This window comes from Electrophorus electricus, chromosome 9 (genome assembly GCF_013358815.1).
Source record: "Electrophorus electricus isolate fEleEle1 chromosome 9, fEleEle1.pri, whole genome shotgun sequence".
Taxonomy (NCBI): Eukaryota; Metazoa; Chordata; class Actinopteri; order Gymnotiformes; family Gymnotidae; genus Electrophorus; species Electrophorus electricus.
The window spans coordinates 9840631-9866911 of record NC_049543.1 but is presented as its reverse complement, the minus strand read 5'-3'; the positions used below and the strand labels follow the sequence as shown (position 1 = coordinate 9866911).

General features: G+C 38.4%; 1 protein-coding gene across 1 annotated transcript; it reads left to right on the top strand.

Moving 5' to 3' along the window:
- Positions 1-4023: 4023 nt before the first annotated feature.
- Positions 4024-9640, top strand: isl1 (ISL LIM homeobox 1). Its single transcript, XM_027029560.2, has 6 exons — positions 4024-4211; positions 4797-4986; positions 5873-6132; positions 7721-8007; positions 8187-8354; positions 8491-9640. Exons 1-6 carry the CDS (start codon positions 4184-4186, stop codon positions 8605-8607), a joined length of 1050 nt encoding a protein of 349 aa, XP_026885361.1. The 5' UTR covers positions 4024-4183; the 3' UTR covers positions 8608-9640.
- The last annotated feature ends 16641 nt before the right edge of the window (positions 9641-26281 follow it).

The following is a 26281-nucleotide window of genomic DNA, read 5'->3' as shown; positions in this document are numbered from 1 at the left end:
GCTTGTGCCTGGAGTCTAACAGTCTGAATTCACTAACACATTGAAATTTCAGTGCCTCTGAAACAGGCTAAGAAAGTGGATTATGTGAACTGCTTTTGCTTACTTTACACAGTTTAAACATAAGAACATCAGTGCCGGTATATATCACCTCATTTACAAGCACATTGATAGCAAGGTGCATTCAAATGAGGCTGAGAATACCAAAATAAGAGTGCTCCTATGAGCATATATTTTAGCATACCAATGAAATGAAAATGCAGTCACTACTACTCTTTAGGGTACTTCTTTAAGGGAGCCTGCCTTCAAGGACTTTCGTAAATTTTCAAGACCAAGACGTAATGCAACCCTGTACACGTTGCTCACTTCACAGCGAGAATCCCCGCTACATTCCCCACCCCCCACCCCAAGAACAACTAATGCATGTTATTGAATAGCATGACAGAAGACTGTGGTGTGTCAATAGCATGTGTCCTTCATGTGGAACTCCCTCCCCCTTTTTAATGGCGTTTCCAGATGCAGCCGACCATCAGCTTGTGATGCGTGATCAATGGGACTGAGGGGGTTAATGAGAGGTCTTGCCACAGCTAATGTTAAAAGTTATCTCATATTTCATGCTGGTAACATTGAAGATAAAAACTCAACTTTGTTTCTGTGCTATAGGGAAAAAATTAGGTGTATAAAAAAAGTAATCCAACTGTGTCAGTATGACATTCCAGGGTTTGGAATCCTAATATTCCATATCTCTCCAGTGTATAGGAAGCTTCGCTTTTAGATTGTTAGCCACTGATGACCATACAGTAGGAACTGGCAGTAACCTGAGGGACAAGTTAATAATACTTTTAAAAGCCTGAAAACAAATAAAGATTGTAGTAAAATGCACTTTGCCAGGTCTACACTGACTTGGTCACTACCTGTCAAAGGACGCAATAAATAGCAAGAAGTCAATAGGGATTTGATTTAAGATGTTAAAGAACCTTTACAGTTCAATACAGCTAATTAAAGTAAATTATTTGCTCATGCTTCACAACTACTGGGTAAGTTTGACACCAATCCTATGATATATGGATTAAACCTTTTTTAATATATATGCAAAATGTGATCTATAAGAACAGACAGATTTGATTAGCCTCAACTATAGCTGTAGAAGGCCAGTGACTGTGCTTCCATTCAAGCATGAGGAATATGAGCTATTTGTCCAAAATAAATTTGTGCTCAAAACATTACAATGCTTAAAAGCTACACTCCACCTGTGTACTGATGTTCATTAAATTGTGCCCAGTGCATTTTCTGTATTGTACAATGTAGATGCATTTTCAGACACTAAAAATTTTCAAGCAGAAATCTTTCCTATTGACAGGGCAGAGTAATTTATCCTATCACTGCAATAATGCTAGGCAAGGCATATGCATAATGTAACTGTTTACATGTGCTAATGATGAGATACAAAAACATAAACACAGGATCTGAACCTGGTTTATGAGCAGACTAGACTGAGCAAATCATATGGAAGTTTATGGATGCTTAAATTCTCATTTTGACCACAAGGTTTTCTTAAAATAAGTATACAAAAATAAACAAATCACTCAGAACACAGGGGGTTATCTTCAAGCAACCTTGTCTGTTTCATTCTTTCAAAGTTTGCTATAAACAGAACATTATCAATGAAACATAATTTTGGATGTGTTACCATGGAATATGAAATATATAGTTATATATGAGTCTTTCTGTTTGGGTATTTTATGGCTTGGGCCTGCAGAGACAGTACTGATTCCTTGTGAATCCTCCCATATCCCCATTCCCGTATGTGTCTAATTAAGAATGTTCTTTTTGGACTGGAACAGCATGCATGTGTTTCGTCAGTGAACTGTCATGCTGCTGTTGTATTTTCTTAGTGCCACCGCATGGTAATTCGACTTCTGTTCATGAAGGCAGATGCTGCATTCGTAGGCTCTTTCCCTATTCATTGTTTTTGGATAGTCTGATCTGGTATTTATGGATTAAGGGACACACATCCACTATGATTTTAGACGTATATAAACATGAAATAATGAAAAAAGGTAATGAGCACACACAACACTATGCTAATGTTGTAATACCATGTGACAGAAAGTGATCTGAAAGCAAGCTCTCAACTATATACTTTTTGGACTCATTCTTCTCATGTATCTGTTTAGTATTTTGTAGTTGAGCTGCTTGGAGGAAATACAATACTGGGTATTATGCTCATAGTTCTTCATCTGCATTCATGGTGTTCATGGTGACATGCACCATTAATCACTCATAAAAATAACTACTCCCCCCCCCCCCAATACACACACACACACACACACACACACACGTGCTACAAGTGCAAGTAAGCTATTCTCTAATTCCTTCTGTACTGTCAAAGATGAGCATCACAGGCTCAAAAACAAATAATAGCAAAACATTTTGGTCTGATATTACTTCTTGTTCCCTTTAAGACCTTATGCTAGGAACCTCTAAAAGTAATTATTTAGTAATTAAGAAATGACAACAAAGGATCACAGAGATGTGCATTTACAATGCAATGGACCCAAGACACACAAAGCTCTTTAATAGTCGACAAGTCTTTGTTTGCTGGGTTGTCATACTGGGTATGGTTGCTGACACAAGAGGGCGTGTTTGGGTTTTCTATGCCACGATTTCTACAGAGGATGCCCGTCGTCACATACAGTTCTGCAATCTCATCTCGGTCAAGTGCATCTATTAGTCTTTACTAATAAGTCATGTCGAGAGAAAATGTTAAAAAACAAAAACAAAATGCTATTTATTTAGACATGGTATAAAACTAACGATCTTTATTGTTTAAGTGTTTATTCTTTTTTTCCCTTGTAGGCTATATGTGGCAGCCTATGTGTGTGGTGCATAGTAGCCTTTTGAATTAAAAATACGCTCATCTGTATGAGTCAGTTGGAAGTCATGTAAACCTGTTCACGTCACTGCCCGTTTTACCTGTCCCAATGTATTTTTGCGTGTTTTGTAATACTCTTCACTTTACTCGTCCGTTGTCTAAAAAGGCAAAGTGTTGGCGACTCTGCGCCATGTTCTTCCCATTTTGTTCAATCCATCCCTTACACTGAGATTATATTACCACGTGTCTCGCGCAGTTTAAAACGGTCATTATCTGCAATTATGTGCTGTAATTGCGTTTTGGTTTAAATAGCTACAACCTACAAGCGTGCCGTCGATTTCAGTCATATTAGGCGCCTATGCTCGCCAGTGTCTAATCAAGGATTTGCACCTTTAGCTGCAAAGTTTTGGAAAGTGAATATGTGCTGAATGATAAAGAAAGGCGTAGCCCTATGATAACCCAGGCCTACAATAAACTATGATTAGCACTCCAATTGATGAAATATCAGAAACCGGCATTTTGGGTAATATATTACTGTCTACTAATTCGCAAAAAAGGATATTACAACAAAATAAAAGACGGAAAATGTTTCTCTTTATATCGTAAAGACTGAATGTGTCGCTTTATATACATATCTGATCCTGCTAACCACCATATGTCACGATAAACTAAACATTGAAAGCATATTTAAATTTAAACCCGGATACCTTGTGTCTAACAGTAAATTTATAAAAGGAAAAATGAAAATAGCAATCAATGCGAACTAAAAGTCAAAGTGTTCAAGCGTTTATTTTGACTTTAAATAACAAATTGTACAAAAAAAACATTTATAAATATTAAAAATGACGATTGGGTCTTTGTAATTATTTCAATAGTCCCAGAACCCAATATTTTCTAATCCGAGAAATAAATGATTGAAATAAAGAAACGGAATAAAACATAGGCACTGCTCCTGGAGACTCGTGCTTCGAAAATAAGAACAGCTGCTCGTCGTTTCATAACCAATCAGCTTCTCATAAAGGTGACGTATCGGTGCCCTACGTCAGTCCAATGGCAAGAGAGAAGAGTCGAAACCAACGGAGTTTGAGAGAGGAAGACAGAGATACAGACAAGAGTGGCCCATCAATGCGGTGACCAAGCACTGGAGCTCAAACACACCCCCAAACTCTAATCGCAAGCATCTTGATTTCGGGAAGTTCTACAACACCTCGGACCCTCCGTCACATTTTTACCCCACTGGCTGAAAACACGGGCGCTACGGGCCTTCACGTCGTTTTTAAAGTGGACCTAACACCGCCTTACTTTCTTGACATGGGAGATATGGGAGACCCACCAAAAAGTAAGTTGTCTGCCTTTCTTGTTCATCTTAAAGAAGGAACGATTATTACCGTGCTTCGAGACTTGAACAAATACGTGTCCTGAGACATAAAAAGTAACGTAACTATAATTTTTTTGCTTGCCAAAAGTCTTGAAGTTAGAGTCCCATTTTTGTCCGCCGGAATAGCAAAGAGCGACGCGAACAAGCTGTTGCTGTGAAGCTATTCCTCATCACTCTAAATCGTTGCAGGGTATATTGATGATGATGATGATGATGATGATGATGATAATAATAATGATGATTATTACTGTTATTATTCGCTGGGCGAATTTTACTATCTTCGGCCTATAGGTTCTTAGAAGGTACAATTATCAAGTGAGATTAATTACGCATTATGCAAAATGCGTAATGCAAAGTCATTTGATACACGACATATTGTTTTAATCGTGTCATACTGACTTCTACTCGCAATATTGCTTGTCATCACTAAAAAGATAAAGTAATGCTTCAAAGTTATATAAAAGGCTGAAGCGGACAATGCATGACTGTGCTTTATAACTGGTATCAGAATTATATTAACATTTATGATTTCCCTTTCGTCGCCAGAAAAACGACTAATCTCATTGTGCGTTGGCTGTGGAAATCAAATCCACGATCAGTATATTCTTCGAGTGTCCCCGGATCTGGAATGGCACGCGGCGTGTTTGAAATGTGCAGAATGTAACCAATATTTGGATGAGTCTTGCACTTGTTTTGTTCGGGACGGAAAAACGTACTGTAAACGAGACTACATCAGGTAAGGCAGACATTTTAAGTCTCACCTTTTAGTCGATAAAATGCAGATAAATATGCTCTGAGTGTGTGGTGGCATCGCAGGAATACAAACCTCTCATTATTTACTGGTAGATTGTCTCGATCTCACGCTGTCATTCTAATGCTACCCGGCTTTTCACACGACTGCACCTATATGTTAATCTAACGCCTATAATTAAACTTCAGTGTAATTATGCCGTAGTTACCCTGTGTTTATTTCATATGCATAGCGATCCAATAAATTTCAAACTATCAAATTACAACCAAGCATTAAGATATTGTCAGTGTGAGTAGAGGTAGACAACTAATGCATTTATTTTATGCAACAAAATGCAAACTTCAGAGATTTAAATAAATATTTAATATGGACATTATCATACTAATTCTTATGTTTGTTTATTAAACAAAAGATCGCATTATGTGGACTAATTTAGATAAGGCAATTAATATAGTTACTGCTAACAACACCACCATCAACAACAACAAAAGCAACAATAATAATATTAATAGCTGGGCCTACTATGTTGTTGTATTTGACTGGATACTATAATAATTCACTGACCATTGGTATTTGTTCTATATTACTATTTCATATTTAATGTATATTTCTCTTGTAAGAGATTTATGCCTAATTTCAACATTTTAGGATTATTATTATCACTACTACTATTACGTGTTTGTTATTATTATTATTATTATTATTATTATTATTATTATTATTATTATTATTATTATTATTATTATTATTAATAATTGTATATTATTGTTAATAATAATAATAATAACAATAATAATAATAATATTATTATTATTATTATATTAGCCTTGTGTCCTTACAGTGACGAGCGTTTCTGTCGTCTTTGTTGCAGGTTATACGGGATAAAATGCGCTAAATGCAACATTGGTTTCAGCAAGAACGACTTTGTAATGAGAGCGCGCTCCAAAGTTTACCACATTGAGTGTTTCCGATGTGTGGCGTGTAGCCGGCAGCTTATCCCGGGAGACGAGTTTGCTCTGCGGGACGACGGCCTCTTCTGTAGGGCTGACCACGACGTGGTAGAGAGGGCAACAATGGGAACTGGAGACCCTCTTAGTCCTTTACATCCGGCGAGACCTTTACAAATGGCAGGTAAGTTAGACTTTTTACTGCATTTTTGCGAATTGTTTGCTTAAGGCCGCGCGCCAAAGAGTTTGTCCTTTGCAAATTTTGGAAACTTTGTAGTAATTATTTAGCCTTCACGGTCGTGTTTTAGGCCTTAAAAGGTAAAAAAAAAAAAAGGTTTTAGGCATTAAAAGGTATGCACAGAAGCTGTCTCATTTAAAATAAAAACTGACATCGAAATAGGTGATGAATACAGACATTATGTCATATCGGCCCACAAATTAAAATGGTTCTAATAGGCTCACAAGACATGATCTGTCAACATTACACGTTTTATTTTTCCTACAGTTTGTCCGTTATTGAATTTGGCTATTCATGCATGAAATTGATACTCCGTTGGTTCCAAGCCAACCACGCGATAAATCTATGCAGGGTTGTGGATATTCTTTAGAAACACAAAGGCTGGTTCAAACATATTTCAGAAAAACATAAATATGCGGAATATATGCCTGTTATTAAGAAAAGTAAACAATGAAAAACAATGACTGTGATAAAGCCTTTGTTAATACATCAAGAGGGGTTTGGGAAGGACAAACCTTCTAGATGTGATGTTTTGTGCTAGATTTAAATGTTTGAAACGAATATAAAGTCAATGTATAAAATTATAGGCTGCCCTGGTTCAAAATAAAGTTTGTTCTAAATTGCTAATAGATGATGTCAAATACTTTTACTTGTTTGTTGACGTGGCCAGTTTTGTTTCGGAATGAGTAATTGTTAATGTTACTTTTTATTATTGTGTCTTCATTAAATATACGTAGAGACGTTGATATGAACTGGATAGTGCGTCGTTTTAAAACGTTACAGTTTATGCAATATAAAGAATGTGGCTAATTTCTTGAAGTTTGAGGTATACACTGATTGGTTTAATTAAGTGTTATAAATCTTTTTGCATGAAGCACTGGTCCACGGTATCTTAATGATTTTACTGTGGCAAACTGGAACAAAAGGTCCAAATTAAAGTATTAATGATATTTTGAAGAGAGATTAAATATATTTGCCTATAAAAAATATATGCGCGGATGTTACTTGTGGTATTGACGAATAAGCCTATACCTTTTGGCTAGCAAATAGTTTGTTATTGGAACTCTTTTATAAGTAACTCACAACAGAATTTCATATCAAATCTCTTTGGAAATGGTTAATTTATAAACAGAATAGCAACATATATGTTAAGAGGGAAACGATTAAATCCCCTTGCTTGGTGCCTCCAGTAAGCTTGTAGTTAAATTCTCATTCATCCTCCGACTCACATAAAATGAAGCTGTGTTATATGGGTTATGTAGGCACCAAGGGTTGAGAGAGAAACAATATTTCCACATTTCCAAAATGTATGATTTCTTTTTTTCTGTTTGTGGGTTATTTTTGGTTCGTTTGCCACACAAATGTGTGCTTTAGGCCAAGTTGTGTTTTCGTGTAATGCAAACATTACCCAGCGCAATTATTTAATCCCTTGCGAAATAAAAGCGCTTGCATATTTCTAAGTAAACCATAAAATGGACACAACTTTGGTACCATTATATTTATTTAGCTATTCCTTTTTTTTTTTTTCTTGCAGCAGAGCCAATCTCGGCCCGTCAGCCCGCGCTCCGACCGCACGTGCACAAGCAGCCTGAGAAAACGACCCGCGTCCGAACAGTCCTAAATGAGAAGCAGCTCCACACCTTGAGGACCTGTTACAACGCGAACCCTCGACCCGACGCCCTCATGAAGGAGCAGCTTGTGGAGATGACGGGCCTCAGTCCGAGAGTCATCAGGGTTTGGTTTCAAAACAAACGGTGCAAGGACAAAAAGCGGAGCTTACTGATGAAACAGCTCCAACAGCAGCAGCCCAACGACAAAACGGTAAGGCCAACTCTCTCTCTCTCTCTCTCTCTCTCTCTATCTATCTATCTATCTATCTATCTATCTATCTATCTATCTATCTATCTATCTATCTATCTATCTATCTATCTATCTATCTATCTATCTATCTATCTATCTATCCATCCATCATTGTATTAGTCTTTTGGGACTTTTTACAGAACATCCAGGGAATGACAGGGACTCCAATGGTTGCAACCAGTCCTGAGAGACACGACGGTGGTTTACAGGCAAGCCAAGTAGAGGTGCAAACTTACCAGCCTCCTTGGAAGGTTCTGAGTGACTTTGCACTGCAGAGTGACATTGACCAACCTGCTTTTCAGCAATTGGTGAGTCCCTGAGTTAAATCTAGGTCTAAAAGAAAATATTGTTAGTAAACTACCTAGTAGCTATTAGTACGAGTATTCAGTAAAATCAACAACAAAACAGTAATAATAATAATAACAATTTTACTTTTTGTTCTAGGTAAATTTTTCTGAAGGAGGGCCAGGCTCGAATTCAACAGGGAGCGAAGTTGCGTCTATGTCCTCACAACTGCCAGATACACCAAACAGTATGGTAGCCAGTCCTATAGAGGCCTAGGCCATATGGATTATCTTCAACTTCAGAAACATAGAAAAGGAGGACAAGAGATGCCGACCGCAAGCCAGGGGTCGCGAAGACTAGCGCATCCCTGTTTCACTGAGGCTGCTCCTGAATAATACCGCTCTCCGAATGCACGAGGCCTCTTTATCCAAACAACCCTTGGTTGTATTTATACACTGTGATGACAATCATGGGAATGAAACACGCTCAAATGTACCGGGCATGTCCAGTGAGTGTTGAGAAAAGACTGTTTATGAGAAGATTACCGTTGACGAAAGACGCAAGATAAAGCGAAAGTGGACCTACCCGGCACCAAAGCCCGTTGCCGAACTTTAGGCCTACACTTTCACCGTCGCGCACTGGGCCGGATGGACTTGGTCGGCTACACTTTTGCCAAACACCCCTAGACTTTTTTTTTTTTTTTTTTCTTTTTTGACAAATCAGTGAACCACTAGGAAAATAAGGCCTGGGAGGACTCAGTCTGATACTCATCCATAGCCTACCGCTGTGCACAGCATGAGTAGCCTAAACGAACTAATGACTGTTTATTCGGTTTCTATAAAATAGATGGAACTGCGGTTAGTTCACAGACATTACAATCTGAGGACGATATGGCTGCCGGGCCTTCTGCTTTTACAGTTTTTTGTTATATGGTCTCTTTTCAAGCCCAAGTACTAAAGCATTGCAACAAGGTATACCTCTATTTTACCACAAGCTGCGTGGGAAGTTTATGTGTTTGTGTCCGTCCAATATTTTTTTTTCTTTCCCAAAGATGTGTATAGTTTTAAGTTAACATGTTTGGATAGCGGTGGAGAAATTTTCTTTGTTTGCTCCTGTATTACGAAATAATTTATTATTTATTGTCGAACGACCTGCCACTTTTGTGTATCTTTAATTGCTGAAGTAAAAAAGAGGAAAATAATATTGTCGACTCCGAATGATCTATCAGAATTTACTTGTCCTGTCGTTTAACTAAAATGATGTAAGAGCAACGCCATATGTAGTTATATCTTCAGGAATATTTGAACAATAAAAGTTTGACGTACTGTGAGTAATCGCGTCGGACACATTTGGAAGGTTTTTTAAATGTCCATCATATTTTCGTTTTGCAGCGCGGGAGTTTAAGCTATTGGTTAAACAGACAGCTCATTGTATTGCAGAGTGACAGTTTTGTCTACGTAGTTGCAAGTAGGCTGTAGCCTCCAGCATCAGGACCCAAGTCTATGTAAGAATATTAATTATTTGTGACAGTAGCTCTGGCATTGTTCAGGTAGGCCATTTGGAGCAGTACAAATCCGTTTTCAGAAAGTCCCAAGGATTTTATCTTTTGAGAGAATATGACTAGTAAACCTGTGAGGTCTTCTGTCGTCATTTTAGTCAGAAGCTGGCATGATATCTAGGTTGATGTCTAGGATATTTACAAACATTGTCTTAGCCACATGACTGGACAGTTTTGTAGCCATGAAACATCAGCTTTTGTCATTTTGTTACATGTGAATGCTTTACTGCCAATACAGAATGTGAAAAGACATGACTGTCATTTTAGCTGGGCTTCTGCAACTGACTTAAGGCTCCATGAGGCTTTTCCATTTTGGCGGTGATGACGATTGGAAGACATATAGATCAAATTCTCCTGCACATGCTGCAAAGTTTGCATGGTCATTGGTCAAGCTCACACTGCATGTGGAAGAGTCGCAGCGTTTGGCTTAACCTCATTTAGAGGTCAGGTTTATTCACAGCCATTTAGTTGTTTGTGCTGCTGCTCCATCAAAAATGAAGACTATGCAGAGCATGGCATTTGGAAGCATGTTTAAGTTAAACCTCCTCAGAAAAACTGCAAGAAGGGGACATGATATGACTGGACAGATTTCCACAAAAAGGCCCTTCGGTTTTTAAATTTTCATGAAAGACTGGCTTCAGGCCTGAGGGGTTAGGATGACCTGTGGTCTGTTTCAGCTATCAAAGATACAAATTACTAATTGCCTGATGCCATCTTTAATTTCTAGTGGTTTCAAGTAGATTGTCATAAAATTATTTTTGCTTTATTCAGTAATATTAAATTTACTATATGGCACACTTATTTTGCTCCCCTCTTCATAATTCATTTTCTGAACATAAAGGCAATGTTTAATTTCACAGGATATTTTCTTCAAAAAAAAGATGGCATATATTAGATAATACCTTTATTTTCTATCAGTAGGCTCATGATTTTTCTGCATATATCACATACTTTTGACTAGCATCTTCACGGCCTCCATAATATTAAAACAACAGTGAAAATAGATTTGCATATATTTTTGATCCTTTATTAAAACAAGGTGTAAACATTTTTTGCTAGTTCCATATGGGTGATAGACATCCTTTTGTTACAGTTTTGTGCTAAAGTTACAACATTATCCATGCCACATTTTTCCAAACAGTTCTAAGAGTAGGGTCATTCAGCTAGAGCTCAATTACAACTATACCATGTTGTAATTACCTAGAATGAACTTCACTCAGTAAGAGTGCATTTTCTAATAGAGAGCGCAGACAAATATACAAACAAACAGATTTTGCCTATGAAAACTGATAATAGGCATAAAAAGGCATATATATATATATATGATGAAACAGAATTGGCCTGTTTATCTGATTTGCTGGGCCACACGTTTATTGGCAGTAAACGTCTGCAGAGCAAGGGTCCCCTGTTTAAAATGCTGGCTCTATTCTCCAGTGTTCCACGGGGCTGGGTGGAACACAAAGCCTTCCCGTAGAATAGCTCCTGGGCTCCACTGCGCCTCCCCATACCCGCATTCGGCTCGCTGCCTTAGGGGAACAAAAGCAGCACTGTACCTGGAGGAGGCTCTGTCGAACAATTCCTCTCTCCTGGATGAGACGTGGTTAATTTGTGAGCCAGGCAAGCAATCCCTCCCTGAGGTCCAACGCACGACCACAGAGTCACAACACCAGGGAGGCTGGTGAGCTTGGCCCACAACTGTTTAACAGTGCTTGCTAACAGCAGATAGTTTCTAGGGAATGAAGGTATATTGGGATTGTTTTGCAGAATATAAGAACATGATGGAGGATTATGCGTAGTGCTTAAATTATTACATTTTGTGACTGCAGATAGGACACTGTTCTTTGGGTTCTCTGATAGCAACGTCACACCTAGAATTGTGCCTTCCTGTCTTTGCCTCCCACTCGCTACAGTCCATATGCATATCTGCTAATGTATTTGTGAAGGAGTTCTGCTGGAGTTTTAGAGTTATCCAGGCATGATGTATAATAAAGATATACTGTTATTTTCAAGCAATAGTGTGGTGTTTCAAGCAATAGTGCGGTGGCAGTATATTTCTGTAGCTATTGACTATTGATTGTATGGTTATTAAGCAGAATGAAGGTATTGAAGCAATGTTGTCACCTCAAAGTAGTCTGAATAGTCAAACTATTAAACTGTGTGCCATTGTTTATACTATAATAATATGAAAACAATAGAGTACAAGCAAAAAGTGTCTGATTATGAAGTAAAAATGTTATTTTGAGATGTAGCGGCATTAAAAAACCTTCTTCGAACAGCCTGTAGGAATGTCAGCTTGTATACCATAAAGCTGGTACAAACAAAATGACCTTGCAAATCACAGATTTAGGGTTTAATATATGCTGACTTTAATTGATGAAAAGCACTGCAGAAGCAAATAGTTTTGTTCTCTATATGACTGCTGAGTCAGCCATGCTGTAAAAGGGCACCAGCAATGGATGATGTATGGCCATTTCTAATTTGACAGCATGCTCCTTGAGGTAACGAGCAACACAAGCACCCTCTATTTTGCCTTGTGTCTAAAAGCTTTATTTGGTGCCATGACTGTGCATGTTTTTTTAATACCATTTTTATTGAATTAAATGCATTTTTTCTTTAGTTCTGTCATTTCGTTTTTTATGCCCTGAATGCCCTGTGCAAGCAAAGAGGAAACTGTTTCTCTGTAAGCCATGTTGTACTTCAATTTTTAATATCTCTACATCCCTTAATACAGCTACTGGGGTCTGGAGTCTAAGATTATATGAAACAGTGGAGTAAAAGATACAAACTGACTTGTTATGGTAAAATGTTATTCTGAGTTTCCAGGAGAGTAACTGCAGTGTCCTGTAGTAGATGTAGAGATGATGTTCCAGACAGAAGTCCTTCATCAAGCACTTTGCTTGCCTATTGTTTTGTTTACTGTGAACCTCAGTAGAATTTTAGATCTATCTATCTATCTATCTATCTATCTATCTATCTATCTATCTATCTATCTATCTATCTATCTATCTATCTATCTATCTATCTATCTATCTATCTATCTATCTATCTATCTATCTATGTAGCTGTGCAGCTGTGTATATATACAATATACTGCAGGTACTCTTCTCTTATATATATATATATATATATATATATATATATATATATATATATATATATATATATATATATATATATTCTTCTTTATATATACATCTTGAAAATTTGTGTTTACAAATTACATGAATGCTTTTACATATTACATGATTGGAAAGGAAGTATATATAAAGAAGAATATATATAACTGAGTTAGCTTTTTACAGTCTGTAAATTTTCAAAACTGGATTGAGTGAATGAGAAGGCCAAGCTTTTTTGAAAGTAGGCCCTTCTGGAAGCTTCTGCCATCTGTCAGCAGACATAGAGAGAGAGGGAAGGTGGTTAAGCCTCAGCCTCTTTGGAATGTGTCAATGAAGAGGACACTCCAAGTGTTACTTGTCAGCATAGCACGTGTGAAAAACGAGAGAGGGAGAAAGAGAGAGAGCGAGAGAGAGAGAGAGAGAGAGAGAGAAAAGAATGCTAAGAGCTTTGCCACACCACAAACCCATCCATGCTGATCCTGGGGGAATCAAAATGGTGCTGAAAAGCACACACTCCAATTTTCAGTAGGCTTACTAGGCCCCAGAAGTTCCTGGGTTTCTTAGTGGTTGCCTGAATCTTCAGACCCTAGCAGGAGTTGAACCTGTTGTTACAAATGTTACAAATATACCAAAAACAATGCTGACGTATTAGGGAGGTTAGGCTAGAAGCAGCGTTATTGAGTGCTAGGAGGTTTGGAGAATTCCCCACATAAGTGATTCGCAGTTCAAATAAAAAAACATCAGTATGCTGATGTCAGAGTCCCTGCCTGCAATCAAGTGTCAGTCCAGTTATTGTTTGGAAGCTTGACATTTACTTGCGAGATGTCAGGCTTTACACAGCAGGAGGGCTTCCAGCTGTTTAGACGCTTGAAGTGTTGTCAGGGTAATAGCTTGTAAACAGGAACTGTGGTGTGTAAGTCAGAATTCAGTTCTGAGCACAAATGTTTCAGATATTTTTGGATTGTTCTGGACCCTGGAGGTTATGCTAAGGCAAACTGACCTGAGTATGTTAGTTTTAGATGTCACAATAATTCTTCCTATAATTCAGTAATAATTTAGAAACAAAAGCATTATTCTGCTAAGCGTTCTTTAAAAGGAAACAGACATACCTTTTCAATCGCCTGCTTAGCTATTTCTGGACAGACTGTTTCAGTACAGGATACCTAATGAATTGGTGTGTATAGCATGTGATCAATCACAGGAGAAGAGACCATTTGAAACTGAGTTCTGTCTGCAGTTTGGTTAGTAAACAAGTGCAACATGACATAATGACATGATTATAATAAGCACATGATGGGTGGCACATGTGTGGCTGACTTGTAGATAGCTTAAAAGAAAGAGCTCTTTGGGTAAGTTTGACTTCTCTTTCTACCAGCCACTCAACACAATCACTGTAGTTACGCTAAAATATACTGTAAGCCACAGCTAAACTTATTTAATAGACAATCTAAACACTCTTAATTATGTAAGAGTCATAACTAAATTTTGAAAAATCATACATTTTGGCAACCTAAACAACAACTTGCATTATAGGAAGGGTTAGGTCCAAAACTATGCTGGTTTAGTGAGCTGTTTTGGCAGTTAGTTATTCAATGACAGGTTTACATGAGCTATTCAGACAGCTAGAGGCATAACATGCCTTTTGTGTGATTCTTCTTTGTCTACAGTCTGGTTAAAATTACATTCATCAGAAGCCACCATGTTAACTGCGACTGAAGTACTTTTTTTACACATTTTTTTTACTGCATTTGAGCTCAAGTAATTTATATTCCATTGCATGCAGTAAAAAGCTGAATGTCTAGTGTCTAAAAGATACTCTGTGAGAAAATGATCATCCTTCATATGCTTCCATTAAGCCTTATGCTGCATTTAATGTGCTTTTTTAATAGCTGTGGTTAGCTGACAGATGACATGAAGACCTATACATTATTAAAATATATTATGTTTGAATTAGTATAAATAATGTAAAAATAAATATAATGCTATTTAAAAAAGAGGTCATAGTTCATTAATGTATTTACACATTATACATTTGACCAGTTGTATCCATTTATGTGTTGCGCAGTTTGTAAAAAATTGTCTTCTAACCTTGTCCCATTCTGGATGTGAGGCCACACAGTTGTAAGCTAATACAAATGCACATGTAATTCCTGTTATGGAAATGGTGTAGCCAATCATTTGGGTCTGGTGCTGCTCATCTTATTGTCAGTGTTACAGAGCCTGCAGACCTTCCTGTGATACCATCTCAGAAACCAAGGCAACGCAAATCCTGCACAGACGTCAACTAACTCGTCAAACAAATACCTAGGTCTAACACACACCTAACATAGTACAGACAGCTAACATATGCTATAGTGCTTTATGAACAGAACGAACAGGCAAGTGCTGTGGATGTGTTTAATGTTATAATATTTATGCAGGACTTATGGTGTCATAAATATAGATGTGTGCATCATGAGGGAAATATGCAAAAAGAGAAGACTGTTATACGTGAGCGTGTTACCAAAAGATACATTATAGAAATTAACTTTAATACTTCACAAGCCATTAAATGCATGCTTAAATTGTACTATCTAAATATTAAAGTTTAGCATTACAACCTACCAAATATTATATTGTATATCTAATTTCTGAAAGCCCAGCTTCCCAAAAATAGCTAGGCAACAATTTCAGTTAAGTAAAAAAAAAATTTACCATTTTCAGCAGACTTTGTAATCAGCCTGTAGCGTTATCATCTTAATTCTGTACAGGATGGAATTTTAAAAAATTCAACGTTTCCCTTTCTTTCTTATTGAACAGCTACATCTGTGCTAATGAACTTGAATCATGTTTGTCACTGTGGTTCGAATAATTTACTCTGGCATTACAAATCTGACATCTGGACCCAATTTTGAGGGATCTTGATAAACAGTACAGGAGCATCCAGAGGCCCAACAGGTGGCAGGACAAAGTCCTTCCCATACGGGGAGAGATCCCAGATAAAGCCGACAATGACAGGAGTCACGTTGCTCTGGTGTCAGTCCCTTTATCGGTACACACAAAAAGACAAAATGCTGTACTTACTTGGAAATCTGAGGGGACGGCCTTTTGGGGACAGGGCGAATTTAAAAAAACAACAAACAAACAATTATACATGCAACAGAAGCCAATAACCCACAACTATATAATGTCTGTTTTAAAAGCAGTGGAAAGACCCAATTCTACTTGGGCATGCTTGGCTGATATCCAACAGAGATAGCGCTTATAAAAAATTAAACAAGGGTACACCTTAATCATTTGTTCATGGAGCCAGCCGACTGGGACAGCTATGCACTAATGCTCTGAGCCTCAATGGTCACCCTTTTATTCTTCACAGCCAATTTGGGGCTGATAATGATGCTTATGAATTGCAGGCAAGCTGGAAGATCCTGGAAGAGCCCTGACTGCCTCTCAGAAGGAGGAAGGGGCCCCTGGGCCCTGCAGGTGAGGACATCCAAAAACACACAGTCAACCTTATCTCCCCTGCGCTCTAGCTAATGCCTCCTTCCCTATCAGTTCTGTCAAATGCTATCCTGTTTCACCTGCTTGAGAATAATCAGAATATGATTCAAGAGAGACATTGGAGGTGAGCCTATCCAGTAGAACTGAATCAATCTCTTATTAAGTCAGTCGTTTATTAAGTGTTACTTCCTGATATATTTTGAAATAATATGTATCTTAATGTATATTAATAATGTATATATTAACATAACGTATGACCTATTTTCCTATAAAAGTGATATTGTGTCTGTTTTATTACATATGTTTTTTATGCATAAAACAACATCACAGAGTATTTTATGGATTTATTCCATATATCTTTCATAAGATGTTTCTTATGAACACACATCAGGCACAAACATGAAACACTGTTGCTTTAGACATTTGCAAACATCTCAGAAGAAATGAATGTTTGACAGAACTGGTGCAGACTTCTAGGGAGGAAGAAAATACCCAGAAATCTTTCTTTTTATCACTAACACATGGATGGAGTGTTTATTAGGTTTAATTATACTGACAGTCTTGTGAATTTTCAAGCTGATCACAAATTATATATTATAGTTCAGGTCACGGATAATCAGTTCCTAGTTTCAAGGTCCATTGTAGCTGGTGTGAGGTCTGTCTGCTTAGGCAGAGTGTTTCATCATAAATCATTTCAGTGAAGACCAGGTGACCTACAGACCCTCCCCTGCAGACTCAGCATACCAAACACCCGTTAAACAGTCACCAGTGCGACAAATGCCACCTCGACCCTATGGACCCCGTCATGTGGTTTTCTATCTGCCAGAATCCGAGTAACAACCTGCCCTGAATGTTCCGCCAGGGTCAACCAATGCGAAATGCAACATATTTTAATATTTTCACAAGAATAAAAAGGAAAGGAATTTCCAGTGGGCCGGCGGGTTCAGATGCGAGATTTTCTGGAGGGTTCCGACCTTGCGCCTCACAGTAATTCATCTTCAGGCAAACATTTCAGAGAGGATGTTCAGGCAGCAGGAGTATGGGGAGTTTTCTCCGACATTACCCCTGAGATTGCAGCCGAGGCTAATCAGACCCACTGTTACTGCCTCTACCCCTCCACTAACCCTATTATGGCTGTTTGTATTGAATTTAATGCTGATCTCCTCTGTAGAAAAAGTAAGGAGAATTTCACAAGATGATGAGACTGAGACCCTTGGTGTTTCAATGGAGGATAATAGTCCAATAATGTCAATAACATGCTACCTGACTTCCACCCCATTCCCTTCCAGAAAACATAAATCACAACTAATCATTCTATCAATATTCTCATCTAGCAATAAGAACAGCAAGACTAAAAATGGTGGCTGGTGTGCAAGCATCACAAAACAGATTGTAACATTATATACTGGACTTCTGAGTATAAATCATCATCATTAAGGGAGCCAGTAATGTTAAGTGGGTCGCAACATTCATCAGAGAGTAAACATTTGGGTTCCCAAAGGCCCGGCTGCTTGACTCTTTCTTGAAGTCCATGTAGGACATTTGATGATTGTCAAATTGTCAAATCCTTAATGAGGCTAAATGCTTTCTTTATGACGCATGGTTATGTGCCAACTCGCAATTACCAGGTAGGCACGCAACGATCCACCTGTTCCAGGTCAGGTGCAGTAACCTGGGTGAGTTCCTGGGTGAGCATCCTAGCGTTTAACCTGTCCACTGATAAGCCACCGTGTCTTGACTCTGCCATGCTGGCATGTTTGCGAGCGGACACAGATGAGTTTAACCACATTGCCAGGACGGCATCTTCAACGTAAATGATTCACCTCTGTGCCCACGCCAGCAACCTCTTGGAGCTCTTTATTCGCCTAGCAGATGCTGGCGCGAAGGGTGAGTCCATGTGGTGAACAGCTTCGCACGGACCATTTGCACCATCGGCGTCTGACGCCTCCTTTTAACCCACAAAGCCCTCGGCTGCATCCTTCTGAATCATCGTGCGCTTACACTCCAGAGAGTGCTTGCTTGCACAATCCCTTGATAGAGCACTAAAAAAAGATTAAGTCAGCATCCAGAGAGGCTGCACACAGGCACGGTTGGTGGAAAGTGATGTTGGGGTGTTGCATGAGCAGTCAAAATATGAGGCCCCAAAAACACCACAGGGAGAAAGTCAGATTACTTTAAGTAGGTTATTGGCGGAATGTGTGTATACTGGGCTTGGCATGAATAATTGTCCCATAGCATTATTGTTAGTTGACCATACTGCAGGATAGTATGGTGTGTTGTCGCAAAATGCAACATAGTAAAAACAGACACTATTTGCTGTACCCCCCGCCCCGGAAAATTCAACCGCTGATTTGTATGTGACTATCATGGCAGCTCTCATGTGCAGCACTGTAAAAACACACTTAGCCCTGTCTCTCTCCAGCTCATAGATATTCTAAAAGCAGTGACCTTTCGTTATCTGTGATCCACTGGTTTGTCAGGCAGGGTTGCCGTCAAAACAGGCGACAAATGCGTGAAAACAAAAACAAGCTTAAGTGAAAGCCATTGAATAAGCACTTCAGAGATTATGCATATTGTACTGGGAAATTGATTCCTTCCTGCATGGGCTCGTGAGCTGCACAGAGTGGTCAGTTCTGTGAAAAGCTCGGAAGAGCAAAGGCTGTACTGTAAGGCTACTTATAACAATGGATTTTTTATCATAATGAAAATTCTTCTTTTTTGGTTACCTAGCAGCTACTGTATTTAATTGCACAATTGAATACACGGGCCAATGTTTAACTACATTTTTTTTTTCACTGCACAATATTGAAAACAATGCTTTCATAACCTTAGGTCCGATATGATTGGCTGTTTACCTAATACAGCAATGCCAATGACTGCCATCCATTACATGTACTTGAACTATGACGCAGGTAAAACAAGCAAAACATCACCCACGGACAAGGGCAGAGGAATAAATAATTGAGTCTGCCATGTTCACTAGACAAGAGACCCAATGAGTATTTCCTCTCATTAACTGATTAGCAGTGACCAATTACTGATTAAGTCTAAGAAGACATCAGTGTCTTTAACATATAATTTTGTGAATGTACAGATCAATGACACTGATCTAATGCATCAACATGCGAATTGAAAACAAATTCAGCCACTGAAAAAAAAAAAAATTTATACCCAGCCACATGCAAATACTAACCCCAAAGGTCCAGCCCACATCATTCTCTGTAGCAAGGAAACAAAAAGAAAAGACAGTAAAGATATCTCTCTCTCTCTCTCTCTCTCTCTCTCTCTCTCTCTCTCTCTCTCCTTCTCCCCCACCCTCTATCTCCCTCCATATCCTTGGTTGCTCACACCGCCGAGTGGTAGGTGCTTGTTTGTCAAGGGGGCTGAGAGCCTTGTCCATTTTGACATTCACATTCTAGCAGTAATGATCCTAAAAGCTGCAATTAAGCTGACTGTCACATCGTGGGGAGCACGCGGGCAGACGGGCAGGGGCCCATGCGGTGAGGGCTGTGCCCATTACTCCAGCTCAGGATTATTCCCACAAGACCACATCATTTCCCCCCAGCCACACTCTCACTCTCACTCTCTCTCTCTCTCTCTCTCTCTCTCTCTCTCTCTCTCTCTCTCTCTCTCTCTCTCTCTCACACACACACACACACACACACACTCACTGTCTCTCTCTCTCTCGCTCTCTCTCTCCCCTTTCTCACTTTATCTCTCTCTCTCTCTCTCTCTGCTGCGTTCTCTGCCTATCTTTCCTACTACCTGTTCTTATTATTACTATCTTTATCTTGTGTTTAGCATTCTGTGGGACTTATTCAGGTTACTAAAGCACTTAGCACACCTGAAGCTCTTTTGCTAAAGGAGTATATGAATGGTGGAAGTGTAATTTTGGATTAGTTAAATAAATACTACAGATGAATAAAAAAATGCATGTAATAAAATGCCTGATTAAAATCAGAAATATAATCATTCAGTAATAGTAAGTGTGGATCTGTTAATAAAATGTAGTACTGAAATTCTACATAAATAGATGTTTATTATGACTTACAGTTATATGTCCAGATAATTCTTGCATTCATTGAATCTGTGCTTTCAAATATTGCTATGAAAAAGAGCATGATTAGAATGAAAACATATTTTTATTTTTAAAATGCTACTTGTTGGTTATGAGTGTCATAAACCATGTCAAAAAGCTGAAGACTTTGGAGGATGACATTTAGGCTTGTGCTGGTAATGATTTGTACTCTCTTGCAAAGGCGTCATGGGTTCCCGTAATGAGCAGGTCAGGAAGCAAAAACCCTCTGTCATAAAATCAGAAGAAAAGGGACAGACAGCACCAGGTGGGCAAATCTATCAAATGTGTAGCTCACACACATGCACACACACACACATACACACACACACACACACACACACACACACACACACACACACACACGCATACACGCACGCACACACATGCACATGCACACAAGCACACACACACACACACACACACAAAAGGGGGCAAAATCATTTTAATTAGCTGAGTGAATGTGATTTGCTGAATGCGGGAAGCTATGCTCAGCGCACATTAAAATTGGTCTAATTTCCAGTGGAAAAAGTCCCATACGAGCAACCGTGGCCATAGTCAATCAAGTTAAAAGCTACGGGTGCTTAATTTGATTTACCAATATAAAATGCAAATGAGGTGATTAAGTGGAGTGGGGAGGCAGAGTAGGAGCCCCTTTTAAACCATCAAGTTAAATGTGAACAGACAGTGGACTGGCGGCAGCAAGAATGTTTTAGCATATTCGTTTGATTAGAGCTACAAAAATTTAATTAGTCCAGCTAATTGCTTGACAAATTGCTCCACATTACTGAAAAGGCGAATTTTTTTTTTAGACAGTGTAACCCCCTCGCCCCTCCCCCACCATCCGTGCAGATTTTCAGTCCAAATGGCCCCTGCCAATATGTGAAAAGCATAATTAAATAAATGGAAGATGGCACAACAGTGTCTTACAATAGCAAATGAGATAATGCCTGCAATTAGGTGGCACACAAGTCTACGTCCATATGCTGGGCTCCTTTCCTGCCTCTCTTGTCTACGCCAGCAGCGCAAATCTAATAAGCCAGAGCTCCTTAACTAGGCTAGACTCTCCTGGGATTGGGGGAGAGAGGCATGGAGGTGTGACTGAAACACAGAGTATAGGAGAGAGACTGCACTGCAGTGCAGGGCCGTCTAAAAACACATCGGGCCTACTGGGGTTTTATCATGGCTATGCCACTGTTGTAGAATAGTCGAAGAAAGAGAAGCACATGTGATCTGATGACTGATCTGTACAAGTTCAAACACGTATAAATTAGGCATCTAGCATTGCCACTTGTGAATTTGTAAGCAAGCACCCATTTCTGTACAATGCTATATTTACTTAATTGTTACATAGTGCATGATTCTCAGTGGTACACCATTTTTGTACCATAACTGATTGGTGTATATGTGCTGTGCAAAATCAAAATGAGAAGTATCATAACCTCAGTCAGTTGAGAAACACAGGCATGTAAAACTCTATATGTCATTGCTGCATGCAGTCACATAATTGTCAGCTTATGATGTCTTCCTTTGGACTTCCTTTGACCTGTTCTTATAGCCAAACCATCAGCGTCTTAGCAAAGACCAAACATGTTTAGTCAGATATAAATGCTTGGTATAATTGAATCTAATTGTATTTTATATTGTACTGTATCAGCTCTTATTGTAAATATTGAACCCTAAATAGAATTCATTTATAATTTATTGCAATTATTTCCTTGTTTTATTACCCTTCTAGTGTAATGTTACTTTATGTTTCCTGTCTTTAGTAAAGCTGGTAATGAAGTAACTCATAAATCAAATTTAGGCTTGTTGGCAATTACCGGCAGGCTTTGTCAAAAGTTAAACATTTGCCTGTTGCATTTGGATTCACTTTTTACCAAGTAGTACCAAGGTATGAGATAAAAGTGTCATAAAAATAAAGTAGCCCATTTCAAACTTTTCCAATATGTTTGGAAGCCTAGTATGTGGATGAAGATTCCAATGGGAGTACTTCCAGAAGGAAGGCTATTCACATTTTATCTAACCAAGGACACCATGATAAAGCGTGCTCTTTGGCTTTTATGCAGTTTATTTTTATTGTTTACAGCAGGACTGTCTGAGCATGGGAAACTCAGTAGGAAGGCTTAGTGAGATGATTTTGCTGAATATTGAGAAGAAAACAAAAGAACCAATGATCAATCGATATATTTACTGCAATGGCAATCCACGAGTTTATTGACTAGTTGCTCCACCTTGCTGCTGTTTGAAAGCCTTTTAGTGCTGAAGAGAAGCAATCCCAGACTGCTATCTTAATCTCTTTTAACATTTGCTTCAGTGCTAAAGAAAAGCCATAACACTTTCATGTTATTTGTGACTGTATTTTTGTGTAATTCCTGTGACTTCAAGCTCTTGAAGTATCTTTACTCTAGCCATGATTCCCAGGCATACCATCAATTTAAGGTTGGGATGGACTTTTTAAGACAAGTCTGTCAGTATTAACAAATCTAAAATTTCTCCTCAAATTCTACTTTTATCTGAGCTTTTTTGTTGTTGTTTATTTCAGCAAACGGTCTTAATGCACCACAACAAAACAAACTAAGAGCCATAAGTACAAAATAGAGTTGTCATAGCACTTCAAGACATGTAGTGGGTACAGTATGAGGGGGCTGTTGTCTTGTTTGCCAGCTTAGTCATTTGTTTAACATATATTGGTAAAATTAAAATGGCAGTTTACACTGCAGTGAGTAATTTGGCTTAACATAAACCCAATAGGCCAAGCATGTTTCTGGCTGCCTCTCCAGGCTATGGCGAAATCAAACCAACATTTACATAAAGACATATCATTAAATACTAGTCTTGTCTAGGGGGCTTATAGGACAACATGCACAGAGAATACTGTTCCAATTTCAAATTCTCCAGTTTCCAAATCTCATAACACACTGTGCTGTACTATCTATTCTATGTTCAGTCTGCTCTTGGCACTGTCTGTCTTCACCCCTGTTCTAGAAGAGCTTGTTCCCTGACCTTAGTTCCACTTGTCTTACATCTATTCCACTCAATCATGGTTTTGATAAAAAACACATTTTCAGGATCTGTTAGATGAAGGTTGGAACCAAACTATGTGGGAAGGGAGAACTCCAGGAACAGGGTTCATGACCACTGTTATAGACAATAAAAGAGAGCAAACGATTCCAGGAACCTTGAAATCAGTAGGACATTATGCACTGAGATGTTACTGAATTAATGAAAACCATGTAGAAACCCTCCACCTACTCGTGACAGAAAACATGCATTCAGCATGTGCTTTGGCTAAGAGGTCAAATCCATAGTTGGAGGCAATATAGGCCAAGATGCCAAAAGTCCCCATTATACTGTGATATGTGATCACATCCTATTTTGTAATTGCCATAGAAGACCTGACAGTGGTACTTTCAACAGTGGGTCAGTGCTCGCATCCACTCCATACCACTATTAGAACATGTCTTCAACATGTTCTGCTCCTGTGTAGTGTTTCTGAAATGACAGAGGGCAGTGGAAAACACATGAAGAAGATCACATTTATGTCAGAGTATCAATATCAAGACATCTGGAAGGCTCAGGAAGAGGATATCACCAGACTAAATGAGAACACATGAGAAAAGGCTACAGCATCCCTTACCATATCTGTTCCAAAACTGGACAATGGCTTCCACTAAAACAAGAACTTCCTCCAGGGGTGGTGTTATCCACAAGGGTGACCCAATTAAAAAACCCCAGAGCATGAAAGGATGGCATTCACCTGTCTTGTACTTACACTTACAGAATTTGGCAGACACTCTTATCCAGAGTAACATGCACATTTATCATGTATGACAGTATATTTGCTCTCTCAAACCCATGTGCGATCAAACCCATGGCTTGGTGTTACTAACACAAGACTCTTCCTGCTCTACCGTGGTAGCTACAGGACCTCAACTACCAAGTACACTGAGTGTGACAAACAGCAAAAAGGTTGCTTTAAAACCCCACTTCAAAATATAGTGCGGTAGAGCAGATGTGTGAATGATAGTGCCCAGGTATGTAGGGGCACACAGGACCTGTAGAAGGAAAGACGTGTCATGCAGAGATGCCTGTGCATCATGGGTGTCATTTAAAGTCTTAGACCTCCTAGAGGTGTGAGGAAAAAGCACAGCTCAAGATGCCTGTACTCAGTGGAAAATAAAAGAGTTAAGTCCTTCTGTTCTTCTGCTAGATATGGTGTATTAAATGATTTTTTTGTGCTAGAAATGATTCTTGTGCAAGTTATGGTAGTGCTTGTCACCGCACATTCTGAATATTAAATAATTTAAAGAAAAACAATATCAATAATAATAGTGTTACATAGTAATGAGAAATCAGAATCAGAAATCAGGTTTGGTGTTTTTTATTCAAATACGAATTTTTCATATTATTATGTCCAAACCGAAGTGATTTAAGATTTTAACAAATAACTGGACCGATGTGTAGTGACATCTATAACAAGACAGTTTTTTATTCAAAAGATTCTTTCTTTGCATTTCTGAAGAAGATTTTATCAACAACACAATTGCAATATATAGGGCAATGAACAGAAACAGCATTTAGCATATCAGAGTTCTATTCTACCTCTAGAAAAATAAGCCATTTATTAAGGAATACATGCAAGTAGTTTTATGACATTTATTCTACCTCCAATATGAAAAGCTTTTTTTCTTTTAATATGTCATGACTGAGAGGTCTTCTCCCAGTGTTTTGAACAACAATATGCTACATTTCATACATCAACATGTGGCTAAACCTTTAACAGCTGCAACACATACAAAGAAATTCAAGCACAAGCACCAGCAGAGATATCTATCTATCTATCTATCTATCTATCTATCTATCTATCTATCTATCTATCTATCTATCTATCTATCTATCTATCTATCGATCTATCGATCTATCGATCTATCTATCTATCTATCTATCTATCTATCTATCTATCTATCTATCTATCTATCTATCTATCTATCTATTCTTGACTTTGTTCATGTTTATAAAACCTTTGAAAGATATTTGGCTAAATTTCAGGCAAAATATAAAACAAATTCAACTCTTTATAATGCACTTTGCCTTTTCACACTTGTTTTAATTTGGCCCAGTGACTGTTTTGCTGAGTGTTGTTCAGTTGTTCACCTTTCAGCATTATTTATTCAATGAATAGCTTAAAAGGTTCTGTGGCCTTTGTATTTGCATTTTCAAGTAGTTTGCTTAAACCATATAATTATTTGCCCGAGAAGGGTTTAGGCCATTGTTTTTATCCAGAGTACTGCATGGATCGTACAGCCAATTCACTCCCCTGTTTGTGAACTTTGCATGAGATAAAGAATGCATGGTGGGAAAAAACACTGCAGATCTGTAAACAAAGGTGAACAGGGTCAACAGTCTCCTTTTTATTTATCCAATAATTATTTTATCTCTAAAAGTAGATGAGGTGTGAAAAGTTAAGGACTTTGACATGAAAGTAAGTGTACCTATCCACCACTCAGATTTCATCTTCACTGAAACCTCTATTTTCTCCTTTGAGATAATTATGGTGCTTAGGAGATAGTGGTGAAAGTATATCACCCCAGACAGGTAGATCTAAGATTAATTCTGCCAGAAATAATGAAATGTTAAACAGATTATGGCCCAGAAATGAAAGAAGAGTTAGTCACTTTGTCACGTGACAGCCATATCCGTTTTGAAATAGTACAGTTG